This window comes from Talpa europaea, assembly GCF_964194135.1.
Source record: "Talpa europaea genome assembly, chromosome: 8".
Taxonomy (NCBI): Eukaryota; Metazoa; Chordata; class Mammalia; order Eulipotyphla; family Talpidae; genus Talpa; species Talpa europaea.
In genome coordinates, this window is record NC_140075.1 from 32,185,333 (window position 1) to 32,205,484 (window position 20,152).

At 61.3% G+C, this 20,152-nt stretch overlaps 2 protein-coding genes across 2 annotated transcripts; one reads left to right on the top strand and one right to left on the bottom strand.

Annotated features, from left to right (window-relative positions):
• Positions 1–3,237: 3,237 nt before the first annotated feature.
• Positions 3,238–11,405, top strand: ITPKA (inositol-trisphosphate 3-kinase A; the record flags this gene model as incomplete). Its single annotated transcript, XM_084240824.1, has 7 exons — positions 3,238–3,726; positions 9,698–9,794; positions 9,872–10,088; positions 10,208–10,412; positions 10,646–10,747; positions 11,020–11,091; positions 11,202–11,405. The coding sequence occupies 7 exons, from the start codon at positions 3,238–3,240 to the stop codon at positions 11,403–11,405; spliced, it is 1,386 nt and encodes a 461-aa protein (XP_084096950.1).
• A 777-nt stretch (positions 11,406–12,182) lies between these two features.
• On the bottom strand, positions 12,183–20,152 carry LTK (leukocyte receptor tyrosine kinase; the record flags this gene model as incomplete). Its single annotated transcript, XM_084240133.1, is given in 20 exon segments — positions 12,183–12,512; positions 12,615–12,625; positions 12,628–12,728; positions 12,780–12,916; positions 13,015–13,114; positions 13,215–13,222; positions 13,225–13,309; positions 13,438–13,535; positions 13,627–13,673; positions 13,676–13,755; positions 13,963–14,027; positions 14,131–14,221; positions 14,741–14,936; positions 15,223–15,318; positions 15,686–15,838; positions 16,151–16,249; positions 17,087–17,151; positions 17,153–17,170; positions 17,172–17,220; positions 20,149–20,152. Coding segments are annotated over 20 exon segments (1,833 nt in total).

Below are 20,152 nucleotides of genomic sequence, written 5' to 3' on the forward strand. Positions count from 1 at the left end.
AGGCAGATCTACTGAAACACACTGCTGAGGGGAGCAGCAGGCGAGACAGGAGAGGTCTGCTGTGCCATGTGGGTAGCTCCCTGGCCGGGGATCGAACTCATGCTGCAGTAGCTGCAGATAGCTTGGTAGGTTTCCTCTTAACCCCTTATGTCATCAGGGAGACCCCCTACCTGTGAGTCTTGGGAAGCGGTGACCTTGCTCCTGCCCTGGGTCCACTAGTGCTGCCCTGGAGGAAAGGCAGGGGAGGGTCAGGGCTAAATGAGGCAAGTCCCCAGAAGCCTCCCACCTCTCACATGCCTTTTTCCAGGTCCTGTGCCCCAGGGATTTTCCCCCCTTAGAGATGTAGCCCTTAAGACTGATAAATCCAGAAGACCAGGGAGAGGAGTGATAACTCAGGAACCCCAGAAAACTACAGGAGAACCCCTGAACTGAAATGCCACAAGAAAAAAATCCATTCTCTCCTTGGACATATGAATGGCCTTGTGGATAAGTCTGTGACTTGTGTGGCCTATCTCAGAACAGCCACCTAGTGACCATTTTTTGCAGCATATCGGAGACCTTTCCTCTCCCTACACAGTGGACAGTTTGATATTCTCTCTTCACATTCCTCTAGCCATGCCATCGCACACCCTCAAGCACTGGAGAAACTGAGGCACAAAGAACCAGATTTTAGGATTCAAAGTGTTATTCTTGACTCAGAGGATATGAGAGCCCCTTGACTTTCTCCCACAGATACACAGGGATAGCCACGCCCTGGGCCTTCATGTTTCTCCCCTGTGGTTGGTGGAGGCCAGCTCTGCCTTCCTTGGGTAAGGAACAGGGGCTGAACGACAAGATGTTATTGAGAGAAGTAGCATAACGCAAGGAGAGGGCAGGAGACCTAACCAGGACACACCCTGGCTTTTCCACCAAGTGTCCGCATGGCTATATGCAAGAGCCTTAATCTCCCTGGTTGAGTCACTTTACTCTTTTTTTTTTTTTAATTATTTATTTATTTATACAAGCACTGGGTACAGTCAGAAGCGCGTGGGAGGGTGAGAGAATTCACCAGAGCCAGAGCAGAGCAGGCAGAAGGACCAAAGTACACTGCTGAGGGGAGCAGCGGGCGGCAGGAGAGGTCTGCGCGCCATGTGGGACCCTCCTCCGGTGGCCGGGGAGTGGCCCCGGAGCCACCGGGGAGGCCGAGTCACTTTATTCTTTTGCTAAGGGCCATTCCCACTCTCCACCCCTAGAAAGGTAGCTCTCATTTCAATACCCATTTCCAGGTTTGCCCTTACCTTTCTGGTGAGAAACACCTGGGCAGATATGACAAAGAAGTCCTCTTTGGTTGCTGCCCTTGGCCAAGAGCCTGATACAAGAAAAGGAACTGCCCCTGAATTTTCTCTTGGCGGCCAGGATGGAGACCTAGTTCCGAGCCTGCGTGTGCCTCCAACATTGCCCACACACTGCTGGGCACCCAGGTGGGCAGTACATGTCCTTCCTTGCCAGTTCTGGCTCATTCTCCACTCTGCGTATGCCACCCGCCCCTGCCCCCTTCTGTGGGCGGCACCTTCCCAGACTCTGTGGACCCTGGTAGTTCCAAAGGAGGGAGAGACATGGAGGGGGCAAGGGTGTTTCTGGGTTTTCAAGCTCTAGAGTACGCCCTTCCCACTAACACCGAGGTTCCAGCGACCTCTGCCTCGAGGAGGAAGCCTGTGCTACAGCACAGTTCTCCACCCAGGACTCAAACTCCCGTATTTCTCTCTCTTACCCCTTCACTCCCACCCTCTCTACCTGCCACTCCTTCACTTGCATGCATTCCCCCAGGACATGCTCCCTTCTTCGTGGCGAGGATTTCCCTTCCCTCGTTGAATCCTCCTTTCTCTCTCCCTCTGGTCATCCTGGAGTTCTGGCTGAAAGGAGGAGGGAAGGAAACTTCTGCATTGCTTCACTCAGAGCTGGAGCACCTCCTGCGGGTGCTCTCTCCACAGGCCCCAACCGCCCTTCAGCGCCGGGTGCCTGATGAGGGGTCCTCACCGGTGGCATTGGGGGAAGACAAGAATCCCTGAGAAATCCCGGCTTCTATGCAGTGGGGACTTGCAGCTCAGCTGACCACTCACCTGGGAAGCGGCTGAAGACCCGCCGCAGGCGATGCCCCCACGAGCCGAGCCGCATTATTGCAGTGCAGGAAAACCTCCCGGGCATCTGTGGGCTCTTCCAGAGGCTCCGGTGAGGTTCCCAAAATTTACCAGTGAGGAAGCAGGACTCTGAGGGCTGAAGGGGCTGCCTAAAGCCACATCTAGAATGTGGTGCAATAGAGAGCGGCTCTTTCTACCCCCCCCCCCCCCGCACTAAAACTCTTCTCACCTTTTAGAGATTCCACACTTCTCGTTTTGTTTTATTCTCACAGCAATCCTAACAAGTGGCAACAGCCTTGCGGAGGAGAACCAGCAGTTCAAGGAGGTGCAATGACTTGCTCACGGCCACCAAGGCCAGAGCTCCCCAGGGAAGCAGGAAGAAGGGCTCCGTCCACCCCCCCCCCCACCCCTGGCCCGGGACGTGGCCGAGGCCGGCGCTCACCACCTGGAGGCATCCAGGACCCGCCTCCTGACCTTGTTCCCTGCCCTCCGCGAGGCGGGGAGCTCGGGAGGGAGCGACCTCAGTTGGTCCCAGGATAGTCCCCTCTGGGGGCTCACTGAGTGGGGTGAGGCTCCTTCGCGAGGCTGACGGCCCAGCCCGACCTCTGGGCGGCAGAGGCTGAGGGTGGAGAAAAGCCGCGGCCCGGGAGACTCGGACAGCTCGGCCCGGGATGCCCCGAACTCGGAAGGGAGCTCGGAGGAGCCGCGGCGAGCGCAAGAGCGGGGCCGGCTCCTCTCCGGCGGGGGCAGAGCCCGGGGCGGCGCCAGCAGGGCTTCTTCCCAGCCCGGGAGCCGGGAGCAGCTGGAGGGCCCCGGGGCGGAGCGGCCCCGCCCGAGTCCTCGGGCCGCGCGGGGGGGCCGCGGGGCCGGGCTGGGTCGGCGTCCACGCGGTCCGGGCTTCCCGGCCGCCGGAGCCCTCCCCGCCGGGCCCGTCCTCGCCGGCCCGCGCTTTCCCTGAAAGCGAAAGGAGTGGGCGGGGGGCGCGGCCGAGGCGGGGCCGGGCGGGCGGGTGGCCGCGCAGGCTCCGCCTCGGGGCAGTCCCGAGCCGGGGGCGCCGAGCGCCTCCATTCCCCGCCGCGCCGCGGGCTGGTGGGCTCCGCTGCGGCGCCGCTGCCGGGACATGACCCTGCCCGGGGGCCCGACGGGCATGGCGCGGCCTGGGGGCGCGGGGCCCTGCAGCCCGGGGCTGGAGCGGGCCCCGCGCCGGAGCGTCGGGGAGCTGCGTCTGCTCTTCGAGGCGCGCTGCGCCGCGGTCGCCGCGGCCGCCGCTGCGGGGGATCCCCGGGCCCGCGGGGCCAAGCGGCGCGGGGGCCAGGTCCCCAACGGGCTCCCGCGCGCGCCCGCGGCCCCGGTGATCCCGCAGCTGACGGTGACGGCCGAGGAGCCCGACGTGCCCCCGGCGAGCCCCGGGCCGCCCGAGCCCCAGGGCGGCTGGCTCCCGGCCGCGGGCTCCGCGCACCTGCAGCAGCCGCGCCGCCTGTCCACCTCGTCGCTGTCCTCCACCGGCTCCTCGTCGCTGCCCGAGGACTCGGAGGACGACCTGCTCAGCGACAGCGAGAGCCGCAGCCGCGGCAACGTGCAGCTGGACGCGGGCGAGGACGCGGGGCAGGTACCGGCGCGGGGGCGGGGCCAGCGCGGCGGGGCCGCAGCCGCGGGGACGCGGGGTCCGGGGCTCCCTCTGCCGAGCGCGCGCTCCCACCGTTGACGGGGGCGCCCGGGCCGGGGCGAAACCCCAGGCCGCCCCGGCGCTTTTCCAGCTCTCACCCCAGTCCCCAGCGGGCGCCCCGGGGCGAGCCGGGGGAAGAGCGGGGCGCCGCGAGGGGCCGGGGGCGGCGCCGGCGCGCGGGGGGCGCGGGGGTCGGGGGGTGCCCCGCGAACTCGGGCGGAAAGGGGCGAACGAGTCTTCCTCTCTCCCCGCCCCCTCTCCGGCGCCGCGGCCCCACCCCCGCCGTTGCCACGGTTTCCCTCTCCTGAGTGGGAGTGGAGCGAGCTCCAGGCGCTGCGCCCCGAGCCGCCGCCGTCTGCTCGGGCGCCCGCGCGGGGCGTGGACGCGGGGGGGGCGCGCGGCCGGCGGCCCTGGCACCCGAGCGCCCCGCTCAGTGCTCGCGCTCGGAGCCCGGGGCAAGGTAAACTGAGGCAGACAGCGCGGGATCCCCCGCCGGGCTCGGCCTCTAGCAGCCTGGGGGTCCCGGGCCCAGGTTCGCCTCCCGGGTCACCCGGGTCGGGGGGCGCGAAGCCTCCGGGTACCTGCCCCCGCGGGGCGCGCGGCGCCCAGGGCCGCCGTCTTAGCCTCGTGGCGATCGAGGCCAAATACTTGGCATAACTGCCCGGTCGGCGCACAGGAGAAGCTCTAGGTCCACTTCGTGCGAGTGTTCCCGGAGCCGAGGGAGAGGCCCGGGGCGCGGCCTGGAGCAGCCGCTGCGGCGCGCGGGCTGCACGCGCGGGGACCTGGCCGGCGCTGGGTCCGCGGCTGGGTTCACCCCGACACTCCACCGTGCGCAGAGGGCGGCGCGCTTTGTGCCGCCAGAAGAGAAAGAAAGTCGCGCCGAGAGGAACACACCCGCCCCAGGCGCAGGGTGCGGGGAGTCCCTCTCCGCGCCGGGGCTAGGGGTGCCCCGACCCCTACGGGGAGGCGGGTGCCGCCGAGGGCTTTCCGAAAGCGGTGGAATGTGGAGCAAGGCGAGGACCGCTCCCTCCCCACCTCCTTGAAAATCCGGAGCAGTCGCCCTGGGTCCGCCGCGCCCCGCCGCTCAACTCCCTGACAGCTGAGAGGCGGGCGCGGGAGGGAGGGCGCCGCGAGGGCAGCCCCCCGCCCCCCCTTCCGCCCGCAGGCGGCCGAGCTGCGTGCCGCGCGGGCCCTCCCCGCGGGGTCAGACTCCGGGGACGGGGCGCGGCTGCGCCCCAGGCTTTGGCGTCTCCCCCCGTGACCCCCGGCGGCCCCGGGCGCGCCGGCGCGGGAGCAGATGGCCGCGGAGGGCCCTTCCAACCCCGCGACTGTGTCTCCCGGGCCTTCCCAACCCCCAGCCCGCCGGGGCCTCCCCGAAGGCAAACAGCCACGGCGGCGGCAGATAAGCCCGGGGCTGTTGACAGAGGCCGCCTGCGTCCGCGTGGAAGGGCCCGGCGCGGACTTTGCCTCGCCGCGGGTCCGGGAGCGGCCTCAGGGCTTCCCCGGGCAGGAAGCTGAGCCCCTCGGGCTTCCCGAAGGGTGCGCCGCGAGAAGCGCGCGCTGGGAACCCCCAGCTCCGGGGCCTCTTGCCCTCGGGCCTTGGGGGATAAAGACGCCGCAGGAGGCCCGGGAAAAGTCTCCAGGTCTCCGCGGGCACGTGCATCCTTCCCCTGCTCTCCTGGGGCCCCGCGCAGCCTGCCCAGAGCTCGGAACCGGCGCTCCCAAGGGGACCTGGCACTCCCGAGCAGCCTGCACCTTCCCAGGGGGCCTTTCCTCTGGTAGAGAGAGCCGGGCTGTTCTGTGGGAGGCCAAAGTCATGGGCAGGGGAACCCTCACAGGCGGGAAGAGTTGGGGGCCTTCCCCCAAGGGCAGCTGCCATGACTTACTCTTAGGCCTCCCCTACCCCTTAGAACAACTTTGAGGTGCTGCTGTGGCGCCTGTTCATCTGGGTCTGTCAGTGCTCCGGGACAGGTAAGGAGACCTGGATGCCATCCCGTCCTGGACCCAGAACTCCCATACTTCACTTTTCTAATTATAGAGCAGAATTTAGGTTAAGAGTTCCTTTTTAAAAAGTAAATGCCCCTGGGAGGGTGAAGTCGTGGGTCACTTGTACCTTAGTGCAGATCCTTTTATAAATTTAAACTGATTGCTCTTCCCACCGCCACAGAGTGCCAGTTTGACGGGGGCAACAGGATGGTGGGAAGGGGTTGGCTGGTGGAGCATGTCAACCAGGGACTGGAGGGCTGGGGGTGCTGAGTGGGATTCTAGGGACTCGCACTGTGTGGGTATGAGCACCACAGGAAAAGAAGCTACACTGGTTTTAGAAGCCCAACTCCTCAGGCTTCCAAAGAGAATATAGACAAAGAGCAAGGTCTGAGGCTAGTGTCTCCCCAAAGGCAGCTGCTTCCCGTTCAGCCCCAGGGGTGAGGACTTAGCAGAGGGTCCTCCTGTGATTTCATCAGAGTCTTACACACGGTCAGCTCCCCTGAGCTTTTTTGCCCTGCGAGTCGGTTTCTCAGACTTCTGCAGGGTGTAGACTGGGCAAGAGGGTGAGGCGTTGGCCCCCTTTTCAGCTAGAATTCACCCTAGCATAATAAACCTGCTTTCTGATATCCGCAGGCGAAAAGCCTTACCTGCTCCAAAATATCTTCCCTGCTGTTATTCATGTGCCAAAATCCCCACCCACCCTCCCATCCATCCACCCACCGAAGAATGATTCTCCAGGAGCATTTTTGAATACATGCATTTTTATATGCAGCATGTTCCCTGGAAGAGGTGGCTCTTTAAGATGGAAAATGGCAGCGAGTTCCATGACATTTGTGTCAACATTTGTGTCAGTGGTGGAATCCTGTTCCACAGTTACTGGCAGGGGCGCTGAATTCTGTCACGCTAACCTCGGGAAATGGCTGGGAGGCCTCTATGGATATCATGGAGATGGAAGCTCTTTGGAACCTGCATGGCTGGAAACAGCCTTAGTCACGGCTGCTCTTGAATGATAGGATTCTCACAAATTCAGAGAGAGAGAGCAGCTGTTGACCCCACTTTCCCCCAGCTTGGGAGCAAGTCAAATCTGTGTTACCACAGTTCAGTCAAGGAGCAGTTAAGTGGCGCAGGAGTTTAGGTACTGAGTCCTCCTAGTCTAGCAGACCTTCTTGCCTTACTCTCTGCAGGAAAGAACAGAAGGTTCTCCCATCTCACTTGAGGCTGGTGCCCCCTCCCACTGGAATGACTGTAGAACTAGATATACCCTCTGATTAAGTCCATTCTGGTCCCAATGTCCCCCAAATTCTGCCAATAGGGCTCTCTAGCTACCTGAAGCTCACCATTAAACCTATTCCTTTGGATGAAGGTAAAAGTATCCAGTGTTTCCCCAGATTTATTTTCTTCTTCTTCTTCTTCTTCTTATTTTTTTGTGTGTAGAACTGGGGTATAGGTCAGAGGTACAGGGTGGGGGGAATGTGAGAGGATTCACCAGCGACAGAGTGGGGAGCAAAACAGGCGGATCTACTGAAATACACTGCTCAGGGGAGCAGCGGGCGAGACAGGAGAGGTCTGCTGTGCCATGGGGGTCACCTCCCGGGCCTGACTGAACGCAGACAATAGTGGCGATAGCACTGAGACTCACCCCTGTGCCACCAGGAGGCCCCAATTGTTCCACTTCATAACTGCAGATCACTTCACCCGTACAATGCTCTTTCTCATATGGGTCTCATTTGGCCCTCAAAGGGAGTCAGGGCAGTACCTTGGAATGTACCTTCTGAGGCAGTTGGAACCTGGGGAGGGAGTGGGGCTGGTGGAGAGCTTCAGCAGGAGACTGGGAGTCTGGAGGCAGGGACTCAGGGGATGCTAAGTCCTCTGAGCCTTGATTTCCTTCTGTAAAATTTCCTTGATTTCCTTCTGCTGCTGCCTTCTGCACTTGTTGTGCGTGTGCATCATCATTGTCATCACAATTCTCAACTGAGTGTGGGAGAGAGGGCAGGGGATGGCTCTGCTGAATACACATGGCACATACATCTTCCTGGAATTTTACTTGAGGATTTGGACGTGGGAGAGTTTTATAATAAAACTTGGATTTATTATGCTGCAGATATTATGCTTGTATATATTTAAAGACCAAAAATGGGAGTTTTGAAAGAGATGTCATGTGTCTAGTGGGCTGCTTCTGGCTACACCCCCAGATCCCTGGGGATTGGACACGTGACCACACCCTATTGTGCCATATAGGGACTGGAGAAGGAAAGCTGGAGCAGCGCTATCTGAATGAAGATGGGAGAGTGCCTGGTAGGCAGTGAGCAGCCAGGAAATGGAGGCTCCTGTTACGGCAGCGGCAGCGCTGTCCTCCCTGAGGAAACTCACAGATGACCACATCAGCTCCACTCAGCTAGAGAGTGACAGAACCAACGCCTAACTCCCCATCCAACTCTTCCTCACTAACCCCATCTCCCCACGGAAAGGACTTTATAGTCAGCCGCTTCTCCCTGCTTAGGCCACCACCCAGTTGTCCCTGTGGCCAAGGAGCCTGGACACGCACACGCACACACATCTGTAACTCCTCTAAAAGGCAGACACAATTTGGATGAACAAACCCGTGCACTTCACAGCGTAGACACACGACTGATAAGTTTTAGGTGGGAAGGGGGAAGGTCTAGGGTATGGGATGCCCTCAGGGTTGGGCAGAGAAGCAATGGTCAGAAGGGCATGGGTTCACCCACAGCTACATTTCCCATCTTAGATGAAAGGCCCTCAGTGCTGCATCCCACTTCCCCCCCCCCAAAGACTTATTTATTTATTTCCCCCCAAAGATTTATTTATACCAGCACTGGGTACAGTCAGAAGCGCGGGAGGGTGAGAGAATTCACCAGAGCCAGAGCGGGGAGCAGAGCAGGCAGAAGGACCGAAGTACACTGCTGAGGGGAGCAGCGGGCGGCAGGAGAGGTCTGCGCGCCTTGTGGGACCCTCCTCTGGTGGCCGGGGAGCAGCCGGGGATCGAACCGGTGCTGCAGAGGCTGCGGGCAGCTTTGCAACCCAGCGCTCAACCGCTGCGCCACCGGGGAGGCCCAGGCATCCCACTTTCTAAGCTCAGGTTTCTGGGTCAGTATCAGGACTGAGGGTGTCCTGGACCTTGCAAACTGATGAGGAGTGATATGGAATCCAGGAATAGCATGAGGGGCTTTGCCTCTTGCCATTCTCTCTTCAGGCCCTGCAAGGCTGGCCTCCCCGCCCTGAGTCTTTATTTTCTTAAATGAGTGGAACCAGCGTTCCCAAGTTCAGTCACTCTCCATTTGTCCAGCTTCATGCCAATGAATAGGGGGTGAGAGGGGGAGAGGCGCTGCCATACTCCAGCCTCATTTTCTGCTCATAACCCAATGCATGTGATTATCTCCCCATTTTACAGATGAAGAAATTGATGCTCAGAGGCTTGTTTCACAGGCCCCAGAATCTCTTGAGGTATTGGTAAATCCTCACAAATTCTTGGTCCTGTCCCAGACCTACCCAGAATTTCCCTGAGGCCAGAGAATCTGCATTTTAACAAGGGTGACCATCAGATGTTTCTCATGTTCATAAAAGTTCTAAAACCTCCACAGAACAGTTCTGCAACCTGCCCACGCAGCTTGTGAACGGAAGGGGCAGAGCTGCAGGGCCAAGCTGAGCCTTTCCACAGACACCCAGTCCGGGATTACTTTCAGTACATTGGAAAGCCTGTGTGCCTGGTCTGTATACTGTTCCCCGGGCCTGTCTTAGTGCCCCACACGGGCAGGCCACAGACACGCTTTCCTCGACTGAACGAATGAATCAGCAGCCCTGGCTGCTCGCGGGGTGGCAGGGCAAGACCGTGTTTCCAAGGAGGGAGGGCTGATGCACCCAGTGCTGAGGCGCTGACGCTGACGGCAGACCCACACCGTGTCGCTTTCAGAAAAGCCACTGGCAGAAGATCCGCACCATGGTGAATCTCCCGGTGATGAGCCCCTTCAAGAAGCGATACTCCTGGGTGCAGCTGGCGGGGCACACGGGTGAGCAGACGGCAGGCGAGGGTGGCGGGGCGTCGGGGAGGAAGGGGCTGGGTCACGCTCACCGGTGCCGTCTGCAGGGAGTTTCAAGGCGGCGGGCACCAGCGGGCTGATCCTGAAACGAAGCTCCGAGCCGGAGCGCTACTGCCTGGCGCGGCTCATGGCGGACGCCCTGCGCGGCTGCGTGCCGGCCTTCCACGGCGTGGTGGAGCGCGACGGCGAGAGCTACCTGCAGCTGCAGGACCTGCTGCACGGCTTTGACGGGCCCTGCGTCCTGGACTGCAAGATGGGCGTCAGGTACGCGTGTGCCCGGCCGGTTCTGACCCGGACCGAGCTGGGGCCCCGGGCGGGGAGGAGGGCTTGACGCCGCGCCCCGGGCCACCCTCAAGCCCCGGGGGCTGCGTGCGCCTCTGCAGGACTTACCTGGAAGAGGAGCTGACGAAAGCCCGGGAGCGACCCAAGCTGCGGAAGGACATGTACAAGAAGATGCTGGCCGTGGACCCCGAGGCGCCCACCGAGGAGGAGCACGCGCAGCGCGCCGTCACCAAGCCCCGCTACATGCAGTGGCGGGAGGGCATCAGCTCCAGCACCACCCTTGGTTTCCGCATCGAGGGCATCAAGGTGGGCCAGGCCCGCTTCGCTTTGCGCCGCCCTGGCCTTTCTTCTGCCCCGGCCCCAGCGCGCGGGGTCTGCCCTTCTTGCCGACCCCCCACCCTCCCGAGGAGGCACCCTGTGGCGCCGTCTCCGCCTCGCTGTCCCTGGCGGCCAACATCCTGGGAGGTACCGCTGCTTAGCCTGATCCTCTCCCCTCGGGGGTGCGGAGCCCCTAACATTTCCTGTCCCACCTCCTTCAGAAAGCCGACGGCTCCTGCAGCACCGACTTCAAGACCACGCGCAGCCGGGAGCAGGTGATTCACGTCTTCCAGGAGTTTGTGGAAGGGGATGCCGAAGTGTTGGTGAGGCCCGGAATCTGCAGCCCTGCCGTGTTGCGGGCCCGAAGCTGAGGGGTGTCCCCGGGGCATCCAGTAGAGCCTCCTCCCCTGGGTGACTCCCACTGCAGTCTTTACCGCCTGTGTTGTCATTTTTTCCTTCCTTCTGGGTGGCACCCACGAGGGAGCCCGTATTTTCCTAAGGCTTTTGCTGAGCAGGCGTTGCGGCCCCTGATACTAGCAAGGGCTCAGGTGGCGTTTCCTTGACTGGCCCTCGCCCTCTACCCCACCCTCTCCAGAGGAGGTATCTGAACCGCCTGCAGCAGATCCGAGACACCCTGGAGGTCTCTGAGTTCTTCAGGAGGCACGAGGTGAGCTGAGCAGTGTCAGGTGTGAGGGCTGTGCAGGCTGCAGCGGCACGGGGTGGAGGGTGCGGGGCAGAGCGTGCCCGGCTCTGAGCTCCCTGTGTGGGGCCCGGCAGGTGATCGGCAGCTCCCTCCTCTTCGTGCACGACCACAGTCATCGCGCTGGAGTGTGGCTCATCGACTTCGGCAAGACTACGCCCCTCCCCGACGGCCAGACCCTGGACCACCGGCGGCCTTGGGAGGAGGGCAACCGCGAGGACGGCTATTTGCTGGGGCTGGACAATCTCATTGGCATCCTGGCCAGTCTGGCCCAGAGATGAGGCTGGGCCCCTGTCCCCGCAGACGGGAGGGTCTGACAGATGGACGGCGACTGCGTCCCTGTCGTGCATGTGGGCTAAGAACTGAAACCCCGCGGTGCGGGGCGGCTCACAGGGTCCAGCAGGACCAGGTGCCAACCTCTTGGGGCGCACTGCTGCACGTGCAGCGGGAGCAGCGCCCACGCTAGCCCCAGCATTTCCAGAGCCTATGACACTAATATACAGGGGCAGGGTGGGACAATAGGCTTCGTCCTCAGCTCAGCTCTTCTGAGGGGGCTGCTTACCTTTCCAGAGAGGATGGAAAATGAATTTTATTTCGCAAGCACTAGAGCTATTGGTCTAAACTCACACTACAATGGACTCCCCTTCCCAATAAAAGGAAAAGACACCAGCTTTGGCGACTCCAGCCTCATCCCCCTCCCTCCGCTGATGCTCCTTCTCAGTTCTCTGGCATCCCTCGCATCCACTTAGGTTACTGGAGGGTAGAAGAAGAGGTCTTTAGTAGAGATGTCTAGGGATGGTTGCTCCCAGATGAAGGATGCTGGGGAGGAAAGCAATCCACAAAGGCTTCCTGCAGGAGGCAGTTTGACTCTCCTCCCACCCCTGGGAGGTCACCTCTTGATCCAAAGATAAAAGGCTGGGAGTGGCCAGGCTCTTCCCCAGGAGACCTGGCACTGGTTTCCAGGGCAGAGAGTCCAGTGATGCCAGGCCAGCCCCGAGACAGGCCCAGACATGCCACGCAGACCACAGGGGACAGAGGCTACTAGAATAACAAGCAGCCTAGAAGCTCCGGGAGGAGTGGAGGGAGGAGCCATTGCTACCATCAAAGCCTGGGTCCTCCCCCTCAGGATCCCTTAGACCCCAGGAGCCATAGGTGAGATTCCAAAGGTTCTGAGCTTGAAGGTCCCTAGATTTGGCAGGGTCATGGCCAGAAGGCAGCCAGGGGCCAAGGAGGCTTCCTCTCCAGCTGTTCAAACTCTCTACACTTAGCTCCTGGACCTGTGGCAATCTTAGGCCCTCCAAAGGCCTGCTCCCCTGACCTGAAGTCCCTTGCTCCTCCAGGGTGGGCCCTAGCTCCATCGGCAGGGGTGAATTCAGCACACCCAGGTCCTGAATTGGGAGGGTAGGAGAGCAGGGGGCCGTGGTGTTGTTTTATGGTTTCCCTTCTGACCCTCAAGGCCAGGATGGTCAGGGTAGGTGGGGGGGACACACGTGAGTGCAGACTGAAGACACTCCAAGATGCTGGCAAAACTGGGGCGGAGTTCAGGCTGGTGCTGCCAACACTGGGTCGTGATACAGTACCCGGGGAGAGGCAGGAGTTCATGCCTACCCATGGCTGTGAAGCACCTCCCTCCCTGGGCAATACTCCACACTCACACAGGCCTTGGACAGCCCCTAGGAGGATCCATCCATCCCCCACTGACAACCAAGTCCAGTACCTCCTGGTTGGTATGCCCAGGGTAGGGCATATAGCCCAGTAAGAAGATCTCCCAGTAAGAAGATCTCCCAAAAGACCTGCATCATGAGGAAGAGGAAGGCCATTAGGCACAGCCTCCCCTTCCCTCATGTGAGTTGGCCAAAGCGGGGCAGGAAGCAAGGCATGTTATCACTAGGAGTCTGTCTTGGATGTGAAGATTCCCTCCAGGAAGGCCTCTGGTGTCATCCACTTGACAGGCAGCAAAGCCCGGCTCTCCTTCCAGTAATAACTGGCCCTGCAGAAGAGAGAAGGGGCGTGATGAGGTGTTCAAATATCATGAGGGTGCAGATAAATTCCCTTAGCGCAGCAGCCCTTCCCACCTGTCTAGTCCCCACACCTCTAGCTATCTCTTGCCATCCCGAAATCCCCAATCTTGGCCACTCTGCTGGGTCCGGTGCAGCTCAGCAGGCAGTTCCGGGCTGCAATGTCCCTGCAGACTGGGGTGAAAAAAAAAAATCACTGCCAGTCCTGGTTTATCTCCTTAAAAATTATGTGGACTGACAGTTCCTGGGGGAGGGAGTTGGGCTGGTGCTCCCCCAAACCAGGATCACTCCCAACTGGTGTATGAAGTGATTTTCCTCCAGATAGTGGCAGCCCTGGGCTACGTCCTGGGCCAACTTGAGCAGGTCCTGCATGGTCAGAGGTGACAGCTGGCCCTGGGTAGGGCAGAGGGCTCATCAGTCCATGTGGGTTTGGGGACAAAGGGACAGGTCTTTAGAGGGGACTGGGAGCTGAGAAAAGTCTCACCAGGTGCGGGCGGCTGTGCCTCAGGAAACTCTTCGTGTCTCCCCCAGCATCAATCCCAGCAGAATTAATCGAGGGGCAGCCCGGAGGCTGAGCCCCACGCAGCGCACGATGTTCTGATGGCTGAACTTGCTGAGCAGGTGGTGCACACACCCCATCACCAGCAGGGAGAGAAGCCATGCTCTAGGACGCCACAAAACTGGAAAGGATCTCTCTCTCTAGCCTTGCCACCTCCCAGCCCCAGGTGAAGAGAGGGTGTTTGTTTCTGCAGGCAATTCTGGGTGCTTCCCTCCCACCTGCCACCCCTGGCCCTGGCCCTGGCCCTGGCCCTGGGCACACCTGATGATCAGCGCCTCCATGAGGAACTCTAGGTCGTCCTGGTGAGAGCAGAGTTCTGGCAGGGTCTGGGGAGGAGAAGGAGGGTGGGGTGATCCTAGCTCCAGCAATCGTGCTGCTCTCCATGGAGCCCTGGTCCGCTCCTCCAGCCAGAATGGCACCTCTTCTCACCTTGATAGCCCCCTGCAGAGGGCTGGGGTCCCCAGCAAGGCCAATGACCCGTCCTTCATACACCTCTCCAAAGGCTCCATGGCCCAGGCCTCTGCAGGAAGACAGGTTAGAAGGGAGAGGGTGGCTGGGCCTGGAGAAGGGTGCTAGAGGGTCTAGTGCCTCCTTTACCTCCCTTGTTGCCTCCACCCCATAAGCCCAGCTGGCCCCGTCGGAGGGCTGTGAGCTCTGCGTCATGGCAGGTCCCCCAGTACAAGCCCTGCAGGGGTGCTGTCCACTAGCGCAGAGCCAGAGCAGAGGACAGTGCGGGTGTGGGTCAGGGTGGTGGTGGGAGAGTCTGTGTCTAGGCCTTCCTCTAGGTCCTTGCAGACACCCTGGGGAGGAGACAATCCTTGCTCCTAAGGAATCATATCCCAGGGTCCCTGCCATCCCAAAATGGGGGGATGACAGCTGACGTTGGACAAATGACTCTCCCTTTCGGAGCACTTCTGGCCTCCATCTCCTCTGGTTTGGGCCAGAAGTTCTTTGGGACCCATAAGTGACCCCAGAAGGGACTAGGATAGGGGTGGGGGTTCAGAGTGCACAGGTTCTCAGAAGGAAGGGGAGGACTCACCTGAGCAGAGTGACTTCGGCTGGGGAGACTTCAGTGAGCCCTGGAGGCAGAGACAAGGACTGGGCAGGACCAGGTCCCATTTGGCAGTAGTGTGGGTTGGGGGCTGTCAGAATAGTGGAGGCTTGAAGCTTGCTCAGCTCAAGCTCAGGGCCTGGCAGCGCCATCCCACACAGACCCTGACACTTCTTGTGGTTCACTGAGAAGGGGAGGGTGATGGCATGCTCTCTACCTGCCCGCTCAGGCATGCTGCCATACCTCCCCATGCCCAGGATACCCCTCCAGATGCCCATTAAGGTAAGTGTTTTCCCAGGCCTCCCCAGCTACTTGCACTCTTAGAACCCCAGAGGAATCAGCCACGGCTCTGCTGGGAGGAGGGGTCTTAAAATCAGCCATGTCTGCCCCTGGAAACCCACAGAGACCATCTCAGCTAAGTGGAGAGGTGGGCAACCTTGACTCAGTCATATCTGCTGGATGCTCCATACCCAGCATGAAGACCCCACACCTCATGAGGAGGCCCAGTGTCACTGTTACCATCACTGCCACCATCAGAACCAGAGGACCTGGGGGGCGAGGCTGGTCTAGGAGAAAAAGAGAGACACCTCCAGTACAAAGCTCCTCTGTCCCTCCACCCCAGGTTTTCCCCAGGCTTCAAGACTCAGCCTGTGTTAACTCTTCCATAATCTCTTCCTTTGACAAATGCAACCTCTTCCTCCCAAGAACCTCCATGGCAATTATCACCTTGGGATACACAGCTACACATCTGTCCCACACTAAACCACTGAGCACATGCTCTTGATGGCAGAGCACACACTGATGCACCTCCAGGTCCCTGCCCAGCACCTAGCACAGTGCCTGGCACACAGCAGACATCTTTCCCAGTGCCCTTCTGCTCCCCCCAGTCCAGTGGTCCCAGGAGTCCAGATCTTGGGGAAAGACAGGACATACCCCTGCAGGTGATGTTATCAGCAGCTAGCTCCATGCCCTCTGGGCACACGCATTCAGCCAACTGAAGCTCCACCTGCCACTGGCAATCTTTCAAAAAGCAGTAACTACAACTGAGGTGTGGTGGAATCTCCACCTCTCCATGGCTTTCCATGACTCTGAGTGAAAGAACTGACGTTGTGGGGTGAGGGTGGGGGCATATATACTTTTTCCAGCCACATGGTTAATTCTAGACCTGGACTTTGAAACAAGGAGCTGTGCCAGGAATTTAAGGGCGGGTAAGAGAGCTTGGGGAGAACTTCTGCCAAGCCTCACACTCCCTCTTCTGGGGCTCTGGAGTTTACGAGTATTTGAGGTGAATTCATAACAAGGAGATACTTGATAAGCACCCCAGAATGCACCACACTAGCCCAGGTCCTAAGTATTTTGGTGTTGCACAGGAACTGATAATCGGGGAGGGGCCAATACCTGCCAGAGGCTGCAGGTAGAGCTCACAGCTGGGATGCATGAAGGACACCCCATCGTCTCCATCAGCCCAGAGGATATCAGTCTCTGAGGCATGACCCCCTGGAAAATGAAGGTGACAGAGAGTTTGGCTACAAAATGGGGGGTGGGGAGGGCACATAGCTGGGACGCTGCCTGCCCAATAGTGGGAAAGCAGGAGTTCCCCAGCACAAATCCCAGTGTGCCCTTCTTCACACGACTATTCTAGAACAGGCACTGCCAGCTCACAGCAGGAGGTCACGGGGAGGAAAGGTAGGGAAGGAGTCCAAAGCCAGAACCCAAAGGCTTGGCTCAGCCTGGCTGGGACACATCCTTAAGTGCCCGAACCGCTCTGGCCCCATGTCCTCAGCTGTAAAATGGGGGCGCCCAAGGCACATCTCCTGGGCATCATGTAAGTGTCAACAGCCCAGACAAGAAGAAAGGCTCTGTTTCTTTGCTCCGCGCTTTCCAAACTTTGCAGAGTACTAGGATCACCTGAGGGATTTCCTGAAAACACAGATGGCAGGGACACTCCCCTAGGTTTTCAGATTCAGCTGCTTGGAGGGGCTGAGACTTTGCATCTCTCACCACTCAGGTGGTGCTGCTGCTGCTGCTTCAGGGGCCACATTTTCAGAAGTAAAGACGCAGAATGTGAGCCTGGCTGAGCTCGCCAGAGTCCTGGGGCTGTTGCGAAACAAGGACACCTGCGTGATGGAACAGGCGCTGGATTTAAATGAAAACCTAGGGGGGTCCAGTCTGCTTGCGCGATATGCAGACTTATTTGACCTCCTTTCTAAGAGCAATTTCTCTGCGGCTGCGGCGTGGGGCTGTATCCTGTGCCCTCCCTTCCCGCCTCTCCTCCCAGCACGCGGCCTGTTCTAAGGCTCGGGCCTGGTTCCGCTCAGGGGCCGCCCGGCGCACCCCGGGGCGCACCCACCCCTGAGGCCCGGCCTCCGCCCCCCGCAGCGCAGGCCCCGCCGCCGCCCGAAGCCGCCGGCTGCGCCCGCCGAGTGCAGCCCCGGCCCCTGCGCAGCCCCGGCCGCCCTCTGCCCCTTCTAGGGGGTCCCCGACGTCCCGCCGTCCCCCCCCCCAGCAGGCCGGCGGGCAGCGGGACCAGGGCGCACGGCCGCCCCCCCGGGCCGCGAGTCCCACCCGCCGCCTCGCCCCGCCCCCCCGCCCCGCGCCCCCCGCCCCGCCCCGCGCCCCCCGCCCCGCGGCTGCTCCCGGCGCCTCCGCGGCTTTCCCGCTTCCCGCGCGCGAGCCGGTCGCCTCAGGTAGGCGCGGCCGCCTGCCCCGGTCGCCCCAGCCGTGGCTCCAGCCGCCGGGGTTCGGGGGTCAGGGGCTTCGGGGGCGCGTCCTCCCGCCGGGCAGCGGCGCCGGCGCGCGGGAGGGCGCCCGCCTCGGGGCTGAGCTCGGGGACGCGCCCCCGCAGGGCCCAGGATTTGGGGGATTTAAGTCCATGTGCAGCGCACGTGTGTGCGCGCCCGCGGGGGGCTTGGGGACCCCAGCACCGAGCGCTGGGGGCAGAAGGACCGCGCAGAGCCAAGCACTTCCCCGAAACGCGCAGCGGGCGCCCCCCACGCCCCCGCCCAGCGCCGAGACCCCGCCGCGGCCCCCTGGGGCATCGAGCCCCGCCGCGACCCGAGACTCCCCGAGGGGAAGGGCCGGCTCTCGGGGCTCCCCCGCGGCCCCCGGGGCTGGGCCAGCTCCCGCCGCTCGACCCTCGCCCTGGGGCGCTTGAGCCGCGCGGCTGGAAGGCGCCGCCCCGAGACCCAGCGGGAGACGCCGGAGGCGAAGACCCCACGGGCCCGAGTCAGGGGGTTCGCGGCCCCGCGCCGCCCGCGCCCCCAGGCGGAGACCCCGCGCGCAGTGGGCGCTGAGGCCCGGCCCTTGAGCCCCCCTGGGCGGAGGTTGTGACGCGGCAGCTCGAGAAAGTTCTCAGGGGAGTGGAGCCCTGAGTGGATTCTGAAGGGATTCTGCAAAAGTGTGACTAGATTTGCGCCCCATTAATTGAGATCATGCACTTGTTTTACAAGGTTTAATGGAAAGGGGGGGCTGCCAGCCGCCGCGGGCCGGGGCTCCCGGGGGCTGCTGGAAGGCGGGCGGGCGGCGGGGCCGCGGGCCCCTGGGGCGCCCCCACGCCCGGTGCGGCGCGCAGCTCGCCCCCCGCCCCGCCTCGGCGCGGCGCTTCCAGGTACCGGCCGGCCCGGCGCCCGCAGGTCACCCCGCGCGCCTGCCCGCGTGCGCCGCGCCCCAGGGCCGCTGGCCCCGGGTGGAAGCAGCCGGGGCCCCTGGGCGCCTGGGGCAGGGACGGGAGAGCGCCCCGCAGAGCCGCTGCCCCAGCCGGCGGCGGTGGGCGGACGAGAAGGAAAGCAGGAGCTCAGGGCGGATAAGGGGGGGGGGCTTGCTCCCCGGGGATAAGGGGGCGGGGACGTTTGCATCCCGCGGTCTTGGAGTTGGCGGCGCAGGGGTGAAGATGGCAGTGAAGCTCCTGGGATCCGAACTGGAGCAGAAAATGGCTCCTGGAAGCTGGTCGGGAGTCGCGGGTTTGGGAGAGGCCGCAGGAGGTTAAAGCAGGCGGGGAGGAGCCATAAAGAGGCAACTTCTCTCTCTGCCACGCCCTCACCCACCCTGCCGCCGCGCACCAGCCCTGACACCTGCCAGACCCCGGCTCCCGTGGCCTCAGCCCAGTGGGGTGTCCGCTGACACCTCTGCAAGTCTCTCTGCTTGGACAGTTCTTCCCATTGAGTTATTTAGGGGCTGCACAGCTGGGTCTTCCAGGTCCCCCATTCTTTCCTGGGCTTAACTTGGTCCCCACCTAGGCACTACTGAGACCTCAAGGCAGATCCTTTCCAAGCTGCATAATGTGGTCTTCTGGGCTGGCACCCACTGTGCTTCTCAGCCTGCACTGCAGCAGCAGGGCCCAGGAAGTTTTGGTCCAGGGGCTTGCAGGTATCAGGAGGACTCAATGAGACCCAGACTGTCGCCTCTGTGTCCCCAACCCTATGATGGTTCCCCAGTTCTGACACACCCCTGTCTGCCAGAAGGCACTTACCTGCCCCTCCCAGCCACAGCAGCAGCCCGTGGAAGCGCCTGGTGCTGTTAGGACTGCCCAGGCCAGGGCTGCTGGCTCAGGTCTCGCCACTTGGCCCAGACTGCCTCTTGCAGGAGAGTGCCGCAGCCGCCAGACACTGCGGGGTCCTAAAGGCAGCCCGCCACTCCCACCTCAGCCCTGGAGATGTGGAAGGAGGGAAGAGCAGGGTATGTGGGCATCCAGATCTCCACATTTTCCCAGAGAGGAACCTATTAGAGCCCCCACCTAAGGGGCCTCTGGCTGCCCCTACCCTTTCAAGGCAACAGGATGAGAAAGTGGTGTCACACCCCAGAATCCAGCTTGGGTTTCTAGGTTTGTCAGTCAGGAACAGTGGGGTGGGTTTCCTCAGTGGGGGTAGCTGTGATGTGTATGTGGGTTTGGGTGGTGATAACATTTGGGAAGTTCTCCTAAATTACCCCAAGTGAGGCATAATCACTTGCCACTACTTGAGCCTTTCAATGCCTTTGTGACCGATTTCTTAGATTGTGACTTAGAAATATGGGTCTCCTCACACAGTGCCATTGCCTGTCCATGTTAACTGTACAGCTTCTTTCTCTTATGGCAGAACCTGGACCAGGGGGCAGAAGACCCGAGTGTTGGCTCTAGCATCCCCAGTCAATGGCTGAGGGTACACAGGTCCCAACTTCTCTTGAGTTTCCCCACCAGCGTAGCACTGCATGCAGGGAAATTGGCACCATAACTGTGAGGGCCGCTCAGCTTCAGCTGGTTTGTGTCTTGGGTCCTCATTTTTTGCTCTAATCACTGATTTTGAAGACTGAGGCCTGTGTTTAATATAAAACACCGGGGTGGGGGGGGAATACTACATGGTAAAGTGTCTGAGTGTACAGGGCTAGGTGTGGACACACAGTGATTTTGTAAAAACTGGTACCCAT